The sequence below is a fragment of the Coptis chinensis genome, chromosome 4, assembly GCF_015680905.1.
Source record: "Coptis chinensis isolate HL-2020 chromosome 4, ASM1568090v1, whole genome shotgun sequence".
NCBI classification, from domain to species: domain Eukaryota; kingdom Viridiplantae; phylum Streptophyta; class Magnoliopsida; order Ranunculales; family Ranunculaceae; genus Coptis; species Coptis chinensis.
Genome location: NC_141459.1, coordinates 107,282,772 through 107,302,795, shown reverse-complemented (window position 1 = coordinate 107,302,795; position 20,024 = coordinate 107,282,772). Strand labels below are relative to the sequence as shown.

The following is a 20,024-nucleotide window of genomic DNA, read 5'->3' as shown; positions in this document are numbered from 1 at the left end:
CTCCAAGCGATCACCAGTTTCCGTACCTACCAACAGCTCACGGACAACTTCTAGCTGCATTGCATACAGAGGCAAAAAAATTAAAATGTAAAGACCATATTAAGTTTATCAGAGAAGAAAGATCGCAGTCTACATAGATTAATGGCATTCCACAGAATAACCAGTAAACCAACAACCATAACGCAGAAGGAAGATATTTTAAACAAACAACTGACATAACTAGAAAAGGATTGCAGGAACTAAGAAGATTGAGCTAAGGTTAATAATAGATGGAGAATTGTAAGACGAATCCAACTTTGATTGAATGGCATCAGCCAAAAGTTGGATTCCAGCCCGCAATTTGCATGTCAAAGTTCGTGGCAATTAAAAACTACTACAATGAAGAATCATACCTTTCGCCGCCAATTCCGACCATTCCGATCACCTATCACTAAGTTCAAAGCAAAGCCTTCAAGACCACTAGTATCCCAATTCCTACTTCCTTCTCTATCTCTATGCTCATTAGACTTCATAAATGATGCAGCTCTCCCTTTCCATTGCTCAACAAAAGGACTTGGCTCTCCTCCAATTACATTCTCCACCTCGGCATTCTTAGACCCATCCTTAATTTCCTTCAATTCAATATTAACAAGTGAACCGAAAGGTATCAGCTCTACATTTTCAGCAGTCTTATTCCAATGACAAGCCAACTCAAAACTACCGCCATTCGGTTCAAAACTCGATTATCACCTCCTTCCCAATTCAAACTCTTATCACTCTTCACAACAACAAATTTAAACTCAACAGATTCACCTCCTCTGGATTCCACCTCACAAACCCACCCATTCTCAGTCCAATTCATCTTAAAACTTTTCTTCCATGATCCCAACTCCTTCAAAGACCCAAACACTGCCACAGTCTCACCAAACTTAACTTGGTGATTTAAACGAACCTTAATCTTAACTTTCCCACTTCCTTGTTTCGACATATTTTCTCTATTAACATAAAAAAGAACACATTTTTAGTCATTGATCATTACTTACACACAAAACTATCAAAAGGGGTTACGCAAAATTGAGGAAAGGAGTAAAATATATACTTTGAAGTACCTTTCAGCGAAGGAAACAGCAGTGCAAGTGATTCTGCCAAGTTTCGGATCATGAGAAGAAGGGAATGAGATTCTGTGTTTGTGAAAAGTTGTTGTATTTGAGGTTGTGGGATTTAAGAGGGGTTGTTTATAAGTTGATGTGAAGTTAAAGAGACGAGAAGAGGAAGAAGCCATTTTTTTTTTTTAGCTTGTGAAGTGAGAAATGAAGTTTTGAGCTATGCTCTGGTTAAAGTGTTGAACTGACATGGGAAATAGATTTGTTAGTTCGTCAGCTACTGCCACGTGTGACCATAGATATTTTTGTGTGCTAGAAATAGAATAATGTGACCTTTTGGGATCAAGTTATCGTGTCGACCTTTTGGGATCACATAATTCAGGGTTTCCTGCTGAGTGGATTCTTGCACTTATTCTTTACATATACATAGAAGACATGGGAAGATCATATACATAGAAGACATTTTTAGCAGAGGCCAAGAAAATGGTTGTGGATTTTGGATTTTATGTAACTGTAGCTCACACACCCTCTCACCACCATTCTTATATATTTTGTTTTGCACCCCTCCATTCGCCAACTTCTATACTGAGTGGTGTACTAGTTAGTGTCTGGACTTCACTTTATAAGATCCTCTTAGTCACCACTTGTACTCGATCAAATTTGTGCTTCTATCCTTGCGTCTTCACTAGAATTTACTACATTTGCGTAGAAGAAATTTAATCTACAATAATATGGCTTCTTTAATACTTGCAACTTATTTATGGATCAGTCACACTTTGTTTGTTGATTAAATAGTGTCCGATGTTGCCTGATATTGCATTCCATTCTTATCAAGTCAATAAGTTCACATATCAATGTAAGTGCCAAGTACAATGACACTGTTTTTCGGACAACTCATGCATAATTTTTCTTGATCCAAGACTTACTAATGAATTTTCCTTTGCAGTGTAACTTTCATGATGTCAACAATGACATCCTTGCATATTTCCAGGAAGTTTTGTATGCTTTTCATCTGTGCTCAGCTTGTTTAATTTAATGGTTTAATGCCCTACATAACCCCAGGCCAGAAACAATTATTTTAACAGATTATAAAATGGGCACTTGCAGTCGTTGCAGAGTCAGAGTGGTTCCATAACCTTTGAATATCAAGTCGTAATGCACAAGTCAGCAACCTTGTCTGATCACACATTCACACCACAACCATTCTAATTGCACATTTGCATTGAAAGTGCTTTCATAAGACGATAACCATCTCATCAAAAGGAACACGTTATTTGGTACATGGCCTAGTCCTTTTAGTCACAGAGTGAAATGGGGATGAAAACGAAAGGGTACAGATAGATTACACCATAAATGAGGATGTTACCAACAAGAGTTCTTTGCTCTTGAAGTATAACCCAGTTTATCACAGAAAGTTTCATTTCTTGTGCATGGTGGAAAACCAATTGCGGAGTCTGAGGCTGATGTTCTGTGTTTCGTATGGTTCCACGTGCATCTGCAAATACAGTGTAGGAATTGTATTTGTTTTGTCTTGCATCTGTCCCTCTCTTTAGCCCTATATACCTGAGATCAGATAAGAGCTTTGTAACAGATTCTATCCCAGGCTTGCATGCATTTTGCATCTCTCTGTAGAATATATATAGTTCAAATTCCAAGTGCATATTCATTAACATATATGGAGATAAAATAGGTAGAACAAACAGGCTAGAAGTGTAGATCATATCACACTCATAGTAAACACAGCAATAAGAGACTAAGAAGTCTCTGTAACAAAGATGCATAAATGTAAACAAAAACTGTAGTATCCAAGTTTCAAGCGCCCCTTTGACTATTAGTCTGAAAGATCATATATATTCTTGTTGAGGCCGTTCATTGCTCTAGGACGCCGTCGCTATTCTTTTTAATGATTGATAGAGTTGGGACAGAGGAGCGAATCTGGACTCGATAGTTTCGTCCTCCACTCCAAATTATTCCACCAATCAGGGTCTCCTCCAATGAATTGCAATCGGTTCTGGCAACTATCTGATTGAAGTGGTAGTCTCCTTAGATTTAAGCACTTATATGACTTCATCCACTTCAAGGAAGGGAAATGCAAGGCACTTTTACATATGGACCGTAGTTTAGGCAAGAGTCTTAACTGTAATGGTTTGAGATTTGAGAATGTGTTTTCATCAACTAGTCCGGAGTCATCAGAGAAGATTCCACTTTCCACAACCTAACATCAATAATTCATTTGGCTCGGATAAGGCTGTGGAATTGACTTGAAAAAGCCTAACATCTTTTTTTCGCTTGGTAACATCAATAATGCATTTGGCTTGGATGGTTCACATTGCATACTCGAGTCCAGTCTCAGATAAGGCTGTGGAATTGACTTAAAACACTGTTGGATTTTCATTGTATCTCTCCTTGATTTGGTCTTCCTTCCCATTAGTCTTCATTTGGCTGGATGGTTCACATTGCAAGGACTTGTGTGATGAGGACAGCGGTGGACTTGACTTCAAAAGCTGTTCGAGCTCCATTGTATCTCTCCTTGATTTGGTCTTCACACTTCAAAATCTTCAAGAGCAGCCTAAGCTTCTTGTATCTCATTTCTTCTTTGTTGATTCATAAAAAACATGGCTCAAGCGATACTTTCTGCTCTTATGGACCAGTTGGCCTCAATCATCCGAATAGAAATTGAACAGGAGGTGCGGTTGGTGGAAATAAACTCTGAAACCCTATAACTTTTGTTTTTTGTTTCTTCTTTCTTAAGCAATCAATATTACAATTATCTGTTTATATAGTACTCCTAATACAAGATTACAGAAAACTATTACAGAGAATGATTAGATGTCCTAAACAGTTACAACCATAGACTTCTTGACTTGACTTCTTCATGTCTCTGACTTATCTTCAGATGGCGTATTACCCCCTTTCAAGCTGAAGGGAGAGGGAATAACTGAAAGCTTGGATAAGAGCAGATGGAATCTCTGTGTAGATAATCCTTTTGTGAATATGTCCGCAAGTTGATCTCTGGTACATAAATACTTGAGATCAATGACTTTGTTGATCACGAGCTCTCGAATATAATGATAGTCAATCTCCACATGTTTTGTGCGTGCATGAAAGATAGGATTATTAGCTAATGCAATAGCACTAATGTTGTCACAGTGAAGTTGGGGAGATTGAGATAAAGGAATGTGCAGATCCTTTAACAGAAGACAAATCCAATAAATCTCTGAGGCAGTGTGTGCTAAAGAACGATACTCAGCTTCGGTACTAGATCGAGCAACTGTATGTTGCTTCTTGGCAGACCATGAAATAAGATTATTTCCTATGAACACACACATACCAGTAATAGATCGTCTATCTATAGGACATCCAGCCCAATCAGCATCAGTATAGGCATGAATATTGAAAGAACTTCTAGTAAACCAAATACCTTTATCAAGTGTGCCCTTCAGATACCTTATGATGCGCTTAACTGCTGCCAAATGAGGTGCTCTTGGACAGTGCATGAACTGACAAACCATGTTGACAGCAAAGGAGATGTCAGGCCTTGTCCAGGTGAGATACTGCAAGGCTCCTACAAGAGATCTGTAAGTAGTTGGTTCTGAGAGTACTTCTCCTGAATGTGAATCTAGTTTGCAACTAGAAGAGATTGGAGTTGGTGCAGGTTTGGCATCCACCATGTTTGCTTTCTTCAAAAGATCATAAGTGTATTTTGTCTGACATAGAAATAAACCCCTTTGATCTTTTTGTACCTCCAAACCTAGAAAGTAATGAAGAGTGCCCAAGTCTTTCATAGCAAATACTGAACTCAGTCTAGCAATAACTTGATGATATACAGTTTTAGAGCTCCCTGTAATTAGAATATCGTCCACATACACGAGTATGAAAGTAACTGACATTGAGTCTTTCATAATGAACAATGAATGATCTGCTTCTGAAGTATTAAAGCCAATAGCTAATAAAGCTTGAAACAACTCTTCATACCAAGCACGAGGTGCTTGTTTAAGACCATATAAAGATTTTAATAACTTGCAGACATAGTGAGGCTTTGTAGGATCAACAAATCCCTGTGGTTGTTTCATAAAGACCTCCTCTTTGAGATGACCATGTAGAAAGGCATTAGAAACATCCAATTGCCTTATATCCCAATTATAATGAACTGCAATGGAAATTATTAGTCTGATAGTAGTAGGTTTAGCAACAGGACTGAAGGTTTCAAGGTAGTCAAAACCATATTGCTGATTGAACCCTTTAGCCACCAATCTTGCTTTATGCTTGTCAATAGTACTATCTGCTTTTTGTTTTAGCCTAAACACCCATTTATTATCCACAATATTCTGAGAAGGAGAAGGTGGTACTAGAATCCAAGTGTTGTTTTTGAGAAGTGCATTAAACTCACTAACCATAGCATCTTTCCAGTTTGAATCCTTAATGGCTTGAGAGAAACAGGTAGGAGTAGAAGGAATAGCAGAAAGATTAACTTGAAGTGCATGAGGTAAAGGATGTTTAGTGGAGTTTAAAGCTTTTGGTTTAGAAATCCCATGTTTAGCTCTTGTTTGCATAGAATGAGTATTAGACGAAGAAGGAATTTTGACAGATGAAGATTGAGAACTGTTAGAAGGGTTGGAAGTGATGATATTAAGTGTATTTTTATTGTGTAATGATGAATCTGCAGTGGAAACTTGTCTAGGTATGACAGAGGAGAAATTAGGATTAAAGGAAGTTTGAGGATTGACAAGTTTGAAGGGAAATTCATGCTCATTGAAAATCACATGTCTGGAAATGTATACTCTGCCGGAGTTAAGATGAAGACATCTATAACCTTTGTGATTAAAAGAATAACCAATAAAGACACAAGGTTTAGACCTTAACTCTAACTTGTTGGAAGTATAAGGTCTTAACCAGGGATAACAGCTACATCCAAAGGTTTTGAGTCTAGAATAATTAGGTTTCCTGTGAAAGACCTTTTCCCATGGTGAAATGAAGTTTAAAGAAGATGAAGGCAACCTGTTGATTAGATAGACTGAAGTGGAAAAGAGATCTACCCAGTATTTAGATGGAATATAGGATTGACAGATGAGAGTTCGAGACATATCTAGAATATGTCTGTGCTTTCTTTCCACCACTCCATTTTGTTCGGGAGTGTGAGGACAGGAGAATTGATGTGCAACGCCAGATAAATAAAGAAAGTTTTCGAATTTGGCACTAATGAATTCTCCCCCATTATCAGTTCGAACAACTTTGATCTTGTGAGACAAAAAAATTTCAATGAAGGATTTAAATGATTCAAAGATAGAACAAAACTGAGATTTAGAATGCAAAGGAAAAAACCAGCAATATTTAGAGAAATCATCAACAATAGTAGCAAAATATTTATTTCCGCTAACTGAAATAACAGGAGAGGGGCCCCACAAATCCATGTGAAGCAATTGCAAAGGTGCAATAGACTTACAAACAGACAAAGTAAAAGGCAATTTGGTAATTTTTCCTATAGTACAATCACGACAAAAAGAAGATTTTGATTGATTGTGAACTTCAATACATTTTGCTTGAATGAGTTTATGCAGAATTGGGGCAGCAGGATGACCCAGTCGACTGTGCCAGATTGTATGAGAAGCTTTATTTGAAATGAAAGCAGTAGGAAAAGATGGAAAATGAGAAGGCTGTGCTGAAAAATGCAGAGGATACAAGCCATTCTCAGTTTGTCCTTGGAAAAGCATCCTCCCCGATGCCATGTCCTTGACAAAAAAAGCATTGGGAGTAAAGATTAGTACACAATTGTTGTCTGAAACAAACTTGTGTACACTCAAGAGATTGTATTTTATACTAGGGACATGTAAAACATTTTTCAATTGGAATTTATGATTGGAATGTAAAGTATTAACTGAAGTAGAACCAGTATGTAGGATAGGCAAACCTTGTCCATTGCCTACGAGAACTTTGTCAGATCCTTTGTAATCAGTGTGAGAATCCAGATTGTTGATATTAGCAGTAAGATGATTAGATGCACCAGTGTCAGCATACCAGCAAGAGTCATTTTGATGAGAACTTGATGCTTGATTTGAGGCATGAGAACCATTATACTGAGCACCATGAGAACCATTATACTGAGCATCATAATAGGCGGTGTCATTGAACTGAGAAGAAGCATTAAACTGACTAGATGAAGGAATGTCATGAAAGGTTGCAAGCATTGCAAGTTTAGCTGGTGGAATTCTGCCAATGAAACTATGATTCATTCGATTGTGACAGTCTAAAGCAATGTGCCCATACTTGTTACATATTTGACATTGTGGCCTTGAGGATCCTGCATTATTGTATCCTGAAGCCTTAGAGTAACCACTGCCACCATTGTTATACCCTGAAGAACCAGCATTATTATATCCTGAATTCTGATTCTGATAGCCTTGAGTATTGTAAAAACCTCTTCCTCTATATGCTCCATTTCCTCTTCCACCAGAACTATTGCCTCTTCCACCATTTCTGCCATATGAACTATTTCCTCGTCCTCCATTTGAGCCATAAGATCCTCTATTAGAGATGTTAAATGCTGCAAAGGCTTGATGGATTTGTTCAGTACTAAGATGCCCTTTAGTTCTTTGTTCAATAGTCAGTTCCTCATTAAGAAGTAATCCATATAATTCCTCAGGATGAACTGGATCATTAATTGATCTTGTACGAATAGAAGTTGTAAAGGAGTTGTACTCAGCAGGTAAACCTCTCAAGGTATGATATATTAAATCACCATCAGTAACAGGAGAACCAGAAGCAGCTAAGCTATCAGTAATTATCTTGATCCTTTGAAGGTACTCTGGCATTGTTAACTCACCCTTCTTCACTTCTTGCAGCTGTGTTTTTAACTGAATCACATGGGCAACAGAAATTGTGCCTAACCTCTTTTCCAAAGTCAACCATAACTCTCTAGAAGTGGATACACCAACAACATATGGAAGTAATTCCTCAGATAAAGTGGCATTTATCCATATCAATAGCATTTGATCTCGTTTTACCCATGCTATATATTGAGGATCAATTACAGGAGAAAAATTTCCAGTACCATTAAGTAGAAACTTTGATGGACAAATGTCAGTACCTTCTATTAATCCCATTAGATCATGTGTTTTGAGTAGAGGTAAAAAGACTTGTTTCCACATCAGATAATTATCACGCTTGAGCTTCAAAGGTACCATACTTGAAATGTTTTGAAAAGAGTAATAACCTGTTGTTGGTATTGAAGAGTGAACACCGTGATACGTTGTGTTAATGGGATTGAAACCTTGAGTTGGTTGCTGAGACGGATGCAAACCTTGAGTTTGTTGTTGAAACTGATGTACACCTTGAGTTTGATGTTGAGGCTGATGTAAACCTTGAGTTTGTTGTTGAAACTGATGTAAACCTTGATTCTGTATATAGAAGTCTTGAGAATTCTGAACTTGATATTGATTATGAGAAAAATTCGCTGGAATTGAAGCAGCAGCATTAAATTGATTTATTTGATCTTCAGCTACATTGTTTTGAAGATTAGAATGATTTTGATCATTGTTTTGATCTGTAACTCCATTAATTTGAGAAGTGATTTGATGTTCACCACCATTGATAACAGGATTAGGGTTTGATGATGGTTGAATCGTTTGATTTGTTCTTGTCATAGTGTTTGATTGAATAGAATCAATGTTTAGTGAAGAAAGATTGAATCAAAATGAAGAAATTGAGAAAATAGGATGGATCTACGCCGTGAGGCGATTTTCTAGCTCCGATACCAAAATAAACTCTGAAACCCTATAACTTTTGTTTCTTCTTTCTTAAGCAATCAATATTACAATTATCTGTTTATATAGTACTCCTAATACAAGATTACAGAAAACTATTACAGAGAATGATTAGATGTCCTAAACAGTTACAATCATAGACTTCTTGACTTGACTTCTTCATGTCTCTGACTTATCTTCAGATGGCGTATTAGGTGGTGGGGGTTCGTGAAGAATTAGAAAACCTCGAGACTAAGCTCCATTTGGTTAAAGCGGTGCTTGAAGACGCTGAAAAGAAGGAAATACATGACAATGCAGTTAAGGTTTGGTTGGGACAACTCAAAGATGTGATGTATGATGCAGAGGATGTTTTGGATGAATGGAACACACGAATTCTCATTTCTGCTAATGGCCCTCACGTTGCCAACAAGGTGCGGCGTTCCTACTTGTTATCTCTGTGTGCTTGCTTTAAACATGTTGGCGTGCGCCATGCCATTGCTCATAGGATTAAAGGCATAGTAAAAAGACTAGATGGGATTGCTCGCAACAAGGATCCACTACGCCTGGTTCAGAGTCATAGTCACGGGGAACCTCGACAACTCACTAGCTCTGTTGTGGATGTATCAGTGATATGCGGTCGGGATCTTGACAAACAAAGTATACTAAGCAGGCTGCTCTGTGAGACTAGTCAACAAGAAACTAAGGTCGGTATACCTATCTTGTCAATAGTTGGAACTGGCGGGTTCGGTAAGACAACTCTTGCGCAGCTAGTGTATAACGAAGGAACTATAACGACCACTTTTGAGCTGAAAATATGGGTTTGTGTCTCTGAACCTTTTGATCTTGAAAGGGTTGCAAGAGAAATCATTGAACAAGCTACTGGAGGGAAACTACCAAATGTGGTTGGGTGGGAACCTCTACATCAACTTTTGTGCAACTCATTAAAAGGAAAGCGGTTTTTGCTCATGCTAGATGATGTTTGGACTGAAGATTCAAACCATTGGGAGCTATTGAAACTATCTCTAGACGGTGGGGAGCGAGGAAGCAAAATCATCGTTACCACACGTAACGAGGCAGTTGCGATAATGATCGGCTCAATTTATATACACAAGCTTGCACAGTTATCAGACGATGAATGTTGGCAAATATTTAGACAGATAGCTTTTTGGGGAAGAACAGAAGAAGAGTGTGAAAGATTGATGGAAATTGGACAAGAAATCACGAAGAAATGCAAAGGTGTTCCACTAGTCGTCAAGACATTAGCAAGTCAAATGCGATTCAAACGCGAGCAAAAAAGATTGGATGGGTGTATTAGAAAGTCAAGTTTGGGAAACACAAGAAAAAAGTTTTTTACCTGCTCTTTTGTTAAGCTATCATGCTTTGCCTTCAGTTCTGAAACGATGCTTTATGTACTGTGCAATCTTTCCGAAAGATCATGACATGGAGAAGGACCAGTTGGTGAAGCTATGGATGGCACAAGGTTATCTCGGCTCTAATGGAGCAAGAGAGCTAGAGAGGGTTGGTGTAGAGTATTTTGATGCTCTGGCGATGCGTTCATTCTTCCAAGATTTTGTGAAAGACAATGATGGAAACATTGTTAGATGCAAGATGCATGATTTGGTACATGACTTTGCCGAGTTCCTCACAAAAACTGATTGCTCGGTTCGTCATTTGATTTCTGATGATATAGGGAATCCCTCTATCTATGAGGCAAAGAAGTTACGCACATTGGGATTCGTAGCCAGATCGTCCGAGTCAGTACCTTCTATGTTACTATTCCACAAGTTGACATGTCTTAGGACCTTGGACTTGAATAATATGTATTTTGGTACCTTGATTTCTCGTATACAAATCTGAAAAAATTGCCTGAGACAATGGGAAGTCTAGTCAATTTGCAAACATTGAAGCTTAACGGTTGTTATAAACTTCGCAGACTACCAGAAGGAATTGGGAAACTTTCTAACCTAAGACATCTGGAAGTTGAAGGCACTTCGAGACTAAAGTATTATCCACGAGGAGGCATTGAGAGATTAAGGCAGCTTCGAACATTAAGTAAATTTATTGTCAGTGATAGAAGCAAAGGGTCCGTAATTGGAGAACTAGGAAATCTCAATTTTCTAAAAGGAAGACTATCTATTACGGGGTTAAGGCATGTAAAAAGTGGGAATGAGGCTAAACTGGCAGAATTACAGAAAAAGATAAACATTTTAGAGTTGGTGTTGAATTTTGGAGATAAAGAATTATTCTTCTCTATGTCTCCGTTGTTCTTGAGAAAAGTTGAAGTTGTCAGCAGCGAAGAGGAGATACGAAGGATGGAAGGTGTTCTTGAAAATCTGGAACCACATAAAAGCAGCTTGGAACGATTGTTAATAGGAAACTATGTTGGCTTCACGGTCCCTCCTTGGATGATGTTAGTTGAAGAATCTGTATTGTCCAATATTACATACTTGGAACTTTTCCAGTGCCCAAATTTGAAGGTGTTGCCCGCTTTAGGCAAATTACAATTTCTTGAAGAGCTCTGGCTACATGATCTAAGTGCGGTGAAACATTTGGGTACGGATCTTTTGAGGGTTGGAAATGGAGATTCAACATCTTCTTCGTCATCTTCATCATCAGTGGTATTGTTTCCAAAATTAAAAGAGTTTCACTTAATTGGATTGCCAGAGTGGGAGGAAGGGGAGCATGATGTCCCAACAACAATTGATAATACTACTATCATGCCCCGTCTCGATTTCCTAGCGATTGGTAATTGCCCAAAACTGAAGGTGGTACCGCACTACCTGTTTGCTCCTCTGCTTGAATATTTGTCATTATTCGGCAATGTAGGAGTTCTTTCAAAATCGTTAATGTCCCTCACCAACAACAACAACCTCAAGTCTCTTGATATCCTAGAATCACCGCATTCCTTTCCCCCCAAGGACTAAGCCAACTCACGTCACTTCAAAATTTGTGTTGTGGAGGATGCAATTTCCTTGATTTCAAACCAGAGGAGTTGAAACCACTTATCATGCTTCGAAATTTGCAAATCGGCTGCTGCCTTATTATGAGTGAACGTAGCAGAGAGGACTGGAGCATCTTGACCCACATTCCCAACATTGTCATTGAAGCCAATTCTTATTCATACAAAATATGAATTAGTTCTTCTGTGGAGAGTTCATTTCGCGGGAGCATGCGCCCCATCTATCAAAAACAGGTGCCAAATATTATAAGTTTTTACATATATGACATATGTTCGCTACGTTTGGCTTTTAAACCATTGCATAATGCTCTAAACTTTGTTATTCATTCATAAATATTCACTTCTTTACAATTGAGGTTTCTGTTTCAATTTCTAGTAAAGTTTGGCGCATTTTCTTTATTATTTAGATACTTGTGATTTGGATCTTCATACGCAATGACGAGGGGCTAACGGGAGAGATTCGTTTACTTGTGGTTGTATTTTTTTATTATCAATTTGTCGTTCTTTATTTGGAGCTTGCATTTTGTGTAATGAAATTTGATGTCGTGTTGAGCTGCTCACACATGAAGGCGCTCATCATCCCTTGATTGAGAGACATTCGGCTTGCGTGACTTCCAATACTTTTGACATTTTGTAGCTCTTCATAGGACGAGAATACGAGATACACATATAGAGTTGTAGATTGTTAAAAATAAATGTTTGTATTGTCAAAAAATCTAGTTGTTCGGTCCACCCTTAAATTTTTGCTTACAGCTTAGAACTTGGATTTGGAACTAACGAAGAATTTGACAACGAATGTCTATAATGCAGATCTGACATCACCACCATAGGCGCGGCCTGATTGAAAAATGTTGCCCTTGCTAGGCTGATTTCTGTCTACAGGGGTCTCAAGGTCAGCAAGTCTGGAGTGAGGAAGAGGAACAGGAAGGATTCAGGATCCTTGGTTGAAGTGATCTTGAGGTCAATTATAGTTTTGTTGATCTAGTATTTCATGATGAGTGACTACCATTTATGAAGCAAACTGTATTGAAGAATGTGTTATACTAGTATACTGATGAAGATTCATAGCTCTTCAGTTCGTTTTAAAAAATTAGAATTACTCAAATTAATTAGGGTTCTTGACTATTCCGTTTCTTGATTTAGGGTTTGGTATAATATGTTATTGCTTGTAAAAGATTGATTATTATTTTTACCGAGCAAAAAACCTAAAAAGGTTACTCAATTTAATTAAGTCGGCAACGTTCTCCTCTACTTATTTTTGTGGATTTTGTATAATGCAGATCTAATAGAATCTATGAACCACAAATCAAAGGTCAATTACTTCTGCCATTGAGCACATATATATTTCACAGCTCTACTACACATCTATATTTGCTTGAGTTTTAACATTTTTTAATATATATGACTGGATGTATAAATTGATAACATTTTTAGCTCTCAGGTAACTGATCGGTCAGCTGATGCCTTTTACCAAGGTATTTGCCGCATGACTAAGAGGACATACTGGTCTGGCAGCAAATCAACCAATTCTCATCTAAATCCATGTACTGAATGCTCAAACCACCAAGTGCAAAAAATTAAACTCATCAAATCATAGATGCAAATATCGTAAGACATTGCATCTTATTCATCTGAGTCGATTTTTCAATTTATGAGAAAACAAATATGGCGCAAAGTTAAAAGAATACATTCAAGATTTTGTTTGTCCCAAAAATAAGGGTCCTATAAAACTTGGTTGGAGTGAGAGTATAGCCATTACTACTACACTTCGAACACTTTAATTTATTAATTATGAGAAACTGATAAGTCTGAGCAGCAATCTTAACAGGGTTATAATAATAAAGACAGTTACAGATTCCGAAGAACTAAACAAATGCGCACACGGAGGATTGAAACATATTTTTACGTATACACATATAAACATGGACTTTCATTGCAGTTTTTTCCTCTGTAGCAATGGCCAATGGAGTATATGGCACAACAAACATTGAATTGTATAATTACTTTTTAATTTCACAGCAATACAATTTGAACTTCATTGTTAAGCAACAGCAAGCTTCTTGCAAACAAAACGAAGGGAAAGCAAGCATTATCTCGAATCGGTGCTTCTCTTAAGTTTATAAATATCATTACATCAGAAGTATCTAATCCTTTTCTGGGCAGCTCTTATTTTCTGCTAAATACAAGTCTAAGCTTCAAGCTTCTCCCAAACGTTCACTGGACGTGGATTCATCACTCCCATAGTTCCAAAGATGTCTCAGCTCTCCCCTAATAGAACCCAGTATAACAACCACCCCTGGACCGAAAAATCAGGAAAAGAAATTATAGATCAAAAAAAAAAAAAAAATGTAGTCTGTAATCGAAAACAACTTCAAATGGCATCTAGCATTTCATTACCTAAAGTACATGGAACAAGGTAGAGGAGTGCAGGTTGGCCATGCCCATCCATCAAGTATAGACCAAGATACGTAAGGAAGAGACCTGCATGCAATAGGTGGAAAAAACCCTCTGTTAATAAATGCACAAAAGGATATATATAAAGAAATACAGAGAAAAGGAAATTGAAAGCATTTTGAGATTATTGTACTTTCGAATGAGAAAGCCCGGACGGTGGAAATTATTTCAGAAACAGATTTTCAAGAATTCTGCTGAATTGAGACTCACCAAGTCCATAACCAATCACCAACCACAGAAAGTATCCATTGAAGATGCCCTTCTTACTTTTTCTGTCATATCTGCATAAACCAAGTGAACCCATAAAAGATACAAACAGTGAAACAATAGAGCAGTATACATACTTTCATTTCTATTTATAATATAATGCCTTCATCCTTATATTCCTCAGCTCGAGAGACTTATAGCAACTATAGAGCAATTTAACAGCTATTGTGAGCATTTCAAACTTTTGTTCTTTACCAAGAAACAAAAATTAGTTTAGTTAAGAGGGGGTCAAAAAAAATGACCACATAGCATAATAGCTATATAAATCTTTTAGTTTCTCCACAAATTTCCTTATTTGTTGTACGTAAGCACTTCTCCTTCAGCCAAAGGACTTCTTCAATAGTTTCATAGTACCATCCGACAACTTTCGAGGATTACAATTAATTCTTTCATCAATTTATGGAACAAAATAGTTCTCTTTTACTAACTACTGATTTATTTGCTCTGTTATACTTTCCCATCATTCTCTAGGTTATCGAACATCCATAACAAGTTTCCTAGTAAAATACTACATGAAATAGTACCTGAAAGCAAATGAGATAAGTAAACCAGGGAAGAGAATATCTCCAAATCCTATCATATCGTAACCGCCCCAAGGATCAAAAAATCGAGGGATTCTCAATAACATAGGAATGGCTTCTCCGCCACTATTATCACCACGAGCAACCTATAAGTTAAAGAGGTGTCAAAATTAGATTTTGCTTGAAATTCGTACATCATAGTTCTCAACATGAACATTCGGCATTTTACATCATTTGATGAACTCATTAACTGCACTTTAACAAATGACTACTATACCCTTACATAATAACCAAATTATCCTTCTTTTCCTAACAGCATGGTTATGTTCTCTTCCTTTACTATTACTTAGGCAAGCTGGACTACCACAGAAACCACATTGTTCCAATGTAATGTGTACACTTTGTACTATGGCTCTACAAAGTTGATGCAGCAGAAGCATGATGCGTAATTGCAATAAAATTCATAAAAACAAAATGAAAACATAGATATTTGACCTTCAGTCACACCCCTAAAACAGCTTATAATGGATTGTTTTTTTAAGTCCTTGTTCAGAAGTCCTCATTCCGCCAAGAAAGGTGCTAATTGCCTTCTTTTTCTTGTTACGTGTTAATACTATTTGTGAGAGTATCAACTAATAAATATTTAGCTCTGATCAGAAAAACAAGCTGTAACGCATTACCCCAGACAGAAAGACTAAATAGTACTTGAAAATAGACCATAACTATTCCACATAATAAAAACTAAATCAGAGGAATCTTTTAAATGTACCTGCTTAAAAGAACAAAAGAGTAGTCCTCAAGCCCAATCTCACAAAGGCGCCACTGCACAGGAGCAAGATCATTTAGGAAAAAATGCTTTACTTCAGGAAACCACTCCATCATGAAACATGATAAATAAGTATTTATCTTATCTCAAAAGATCTTTTGACGCATTGCGATTGCAGCATCAGGGGCATCATTCCGAGGGCCACTTTCAAGACCTTTCACAAGCAGTGCTCTTAAAGACGACAAGGATTGCAACGCTTTCATCAGTAGATCAGCCCCATCCTTCTTCAAGAAATTGCTGGGTTCGTCCACTTTGTCTAAACTAGATTTTCTATCGATGAAACAACATTCTGATTACTTGCAATTCTAGTTCATTAAGAGTCTAAGAAAAAATCAATATAGAGAACCTGAGTTGTGTAGCATATGTCAGCTCTGCTTGATTAACAGCATAACTAATTTGGGTGAAACTATAACTTTCACCCAGAAATGAGAACGGAGTAATTAAAGCGCAACATAAATACCTTCTTGCACTCTAGAAATAAAGAAAGAGCTGATAAGGTTTTTCCATCCAGAGAATCCTTAATTGATTCAAGTTGCTCTGTGAGGCTGCAATAGCACGGCTGCACGTGTAAGAGTTATCACACCAAATCTTTCAACGATTCTATTTCTCATATAAAAATTAAATCACTTATATCTATAGCTCGGTTACTGAATTCCACGAAAGAAATAAAGTAAAGTTAATTCCTAGAACTGCTTTGCGGACGATAATTCAAGTACTTAACTTTGTTTTTAAATAACAACTCATAAGGCAAGCAAACCAAAGAGAAGAAGAGGAACTAAGTACTTGTGAAAATTGTTTGAGAGAGAAAGAAGAAGCAGGAGGAGAAGAAGAACCAACCTACTACAAAACTAAACACACAAGAATGGGTTATCTAGACAATATGCATGCCAACTATAAAGTCCGGGGAGGCGGGGACTCTAACAAAATTTCATCTCTGGAGTAGTAAGATCCTTTGAGCAACTAAATAAGTAGATCATAACTGTGGCATGGTCAATTGGACAGACATGAGCCACATCTTTTATATGCCTATCAAGTAGTTATGTAGAAAAAAGAAGTTGTTGCATCATCACTACGTAATTGCACATGAAGCTTTGATAAACAAAAACAAATAATAACCCATTCAGAAGATTCTGTGGACACTTTTTCTTTTTCATGTATCATGACGGTCTTTTTCAGAAAATTCACAAAACAAATAATAAGAATATGTGAAGTTATAAATAAATCTTGGTAAATAAGGAGAACCGCGACATTCATTGAGAATAGCATGTATATGTTGTGCGTGTCAGGTCATATTCAAAAGGAATCATGCAAAATACCTTCCTGTGTTGAAAAAGTCCTTCAGTTCATTATGAAATATTCTAAATTGTTCTACAAATGCTTCATTATATTCCCCAGAGTTCCTCGTAATTCTGGCAAGCATTGCTTCAATAGCAATCAGATCTTCTGGGCCTGCATTACGATGAAGCTTGTTCTGTGTAGTATGCTTGCTTTCTTGCTGGACAGATTCAGTACTTAATACAAGACAACAAAATTTTAATCACTGCACCAAGCAATTCAAGATATATATAACCTTGAGATCATGAGGGATGTCATTCCGATGAGCAATATCTCTAATTCGAGTAAGGGGAACAGACGCAGTGAATTCTGAGTTGAAATATGGAAGGCATGGATGAATTTTGCGATTAACAAGTATCTCCTGAATATAGTTCAATAAAGAGAAGAACTCTTTAGCAATAGAAGTGCGGTTTGACTGTTAGGTTCAATAAAGAAAATGTGCATAAAAGTACTCCGTCAAACAACATTACCAGGGGAGATGTATCCTTCCTGTATGACATACTCTCCAGTTCGCGAAATATGAGTCTAGAAATCTCAGCGTGTCTGTTTGGTCGGTGATGACCCCCATCTTTAAAGCATGGAATTTGCCCTATATTTATCCACTGCACAAGAAACATATTGCCATAAGCTTAAGGCCTGTAAAAATTAATTCAATAACAACACTTGAAGCAAGCAATAATTGCACAACCTTAAGATAGTAGAAGAGTATATCAGAGCCTCCAAGCAATCACCATTTTCCGTACCTACCAACAGTTCATGGACAACTTCTAGCTGCATTGCATACAGAGGCAAAAAATTTAAAATGTAAAGACCATATTAAGTTTAACAGAGAAGAAAGATCGCAGTCTACATAGATTAATGGCATTCCACAGAATAACCAGTAAACCAACAACCATAACGCAGAAGGAAGATATTTTAAACAAACAACTGACATAACTAGAAAAGGATTGCAGGAACTAAGAAGATTGAGCGAAGGTTAATAATAGATGGAGAATTGTAAGACGAATCCAACTTTGATTGAATGGCATCAGCCAAAAGTTGGATTCCAACCCGCAATTTGCATGTCAAAGTTCGTGGCAATTAAAAACTACTACAATGAAGAATCATACCTTTCGCCGCCAATTCTGACCATTCCGATCACCTATCACTAAGTTCAAAGCAAAGCCTTCAAGACCACTAGTATCCCAGTTCCTGCTTCCTTCTTTATCTCTATGCTCATTAGACTTCATAAATGATGCAGCTCTCCCTTTCCATTGCTCAACAAAAGGACTTGGCTCTCCTTCAATTACATTCTCCACCTCAGCATTCTTAGACCCATCCTTAATTTCCTTCAATTCAATATTATCACCTGAACCAAAAGGTATCAGCTCTACATTTTCAGCAGTCTTATTCCAATGACAAACTAACTCAAAACTACCGCCATTCGGCAGCTTCAAAACTCGATTATCACCTCCTTCCCAATTCAAACTCTTATCACTCTTCACAACAACAAATTTAAACTCAACAGATTCACCTCCTCTTGATTCCACCTCACAAACCCACCCATTCTCAGTCCAATTCATCTTAAAACTTTTCTTCCATGATCCCAACTCCTTCAAAGACCCAAACATTGCCACAGTCTCACCAAACTTAACTTGGTGATTTAAACGAACCTTAATCTTAACTTTCCCACTTCCTTGTTTCGACATATTTTCTCTATTAACATAAAAAAGAACACATTTTTAGTCATTGATCATTACTTGCACACAAAACTATCAAAAGGGGTTACGCAAAATTGAGGAAAGGAATAAAATATATACTTTGAAGTACCTTTCAGCGAAGGAAACAGCAGTGCAAGTGATTCTGCCAAGTTTCGGATCATGAGAAGAAGGGAATGAGATTCTGTGTTTGTGAAAAGTTGTTGTATTTGAGGTTGTGGGATTTAAGAGGGGTTGTTTATAAGTTGATGTGAAGTTAAAGAGACGAGAAGAGGAAGAAGCCATTTTTATTTTTATTTTTTTTTTGCTTGTGAAGTGAGAAATGAAGTTTTGAGCTATGCTCTGGTTAAAGTGTTGAACTGACATGGGAAATAGATTTGTTAGTTCGTCAGCTACTGCCACGTGTGACCATAGATATTTGTGTGTGCTAGAAATAGAATAATGTGACCGTGTCGACCTTTTGGGATCAATGACCACGTGCAACTTTAGATCCCACTTATAGAATGAGTTTGCTGTCTCCAAAGATTTCTTGACAACAGTTTTTGGAGAGTGATTTTGATTTTGAATGGTTTTACACTTTTACTACGTTGAAGAAGTGAAGCTATTTGGGACATGGCCTTTTTAGTTACGTAGTGACATGGGCATTACTGCATAGGTAGGACTAACTCACATAAACAAGGACTAACATGCTATTCCACTAAGTAGGTGGAGTTGTCAATGTATCCATAAAATATACAAGGAACTGAGGAAGTGATCACGGATAGAATTTATTATCTCCACAGTTGTGTAAAATAATGGCACTTGAAACTCCTAAAGCATGGCATGAATTTGAATTTTCTTGGCATATTCCCCAGTCTAATGGTTATGCACCAGTCCCCTCATGGCATGGCCGCAGGATAATTTGAAATTGACGTCGTCCGGAGAGCCTTCAGGCCCGGCTGGTCGCATCCAATTCTCTAATGACCGTAAAGTGCATTAATAGCTAGGAAGGGAGCTCCACCTTGGTACTGCCTGAGCCTTGCTGGTACAGTGGTACATCAAGCACACTGAAACAGTACAAAGCAGGAGCCAACGTAGTTTAGTTAGTAAAGTTTGTGGGAGGTGGGCCGTGCACCTGGGTTAGAAACCCCAAACACCATAATAG

General features: G+C 37.4%; 2 protein-coding genes across 2 annotated transcripts in view; one reads left to right on the top strand and one right to left on the bottom strand.

The window, feature by feature from the left end:
- Window positions 1-19,234, bottom strand: part of LOC147506789 (phosphoglucan, water dikinase, chloroplastic-like) — a 38,642-nt gene extending 19,408 nt beyond the window's left edge. The window contains exons 1-9 of the mRNA XM_086558834.1: window positions 18,993-19,234; window positions 18,293-18,878; window positions 17,873-17,954; window positions 17,654-17,787; window positions 17,419-17,544; window positions 17,165-17,343; window positions 16,309-16,393; window positions 15,946-16,111; window positions 15,792-15,846 (exon numbers count right to left, since the gene is read on the bottom strand). Coding sequence (XP_086414960.1) covers window positions 15,792-15,846; window positions 15,946-16,111; window positions 16,309-16,393; window positions 17,165-17,343; window positions 17,419-17,544; window positions 17,654-17,787; window positions 17,873-17,954; window positions 18,293-18,878; window positions 18,993-19,165 — 1,586 coding nt within the window. The 5' untranslated portion in view covers window positions 19,166-19,234. The remainder of the gene's footprint in view (window positions 1-15,791; window positions 15,847-15,945; window positions 16,112-16,308; window positions 16,394-17,164; window positions 17,344-17,418; window positions 17,545-17,653; window positions 17,788-17,872; window positions 17,955-18,292; window positions 18,879-18,992) is intronic.
- On the top strand, window positions 1,938-12,905 carry LOC147506790 (putative disease resistance protein RGA3). The gene is given in 5 exon segments (XM_086558833.1): window positions 1,938-3,778; window positions 9,037-10,101; window positions 10,103-10,649; window positions 10,652-12,014; window positions 12,591-12,905. Coding segments are annotated over 4 exon segments (2,787 nt in total). The 5' UTR covers window positions 1,938-3,697; the 3' UTR covers window positions 11,746-12,014; window positions 12,591-12,905.
- Window positions 19,235-20,024: the final 790 nt, after the last annotated feature.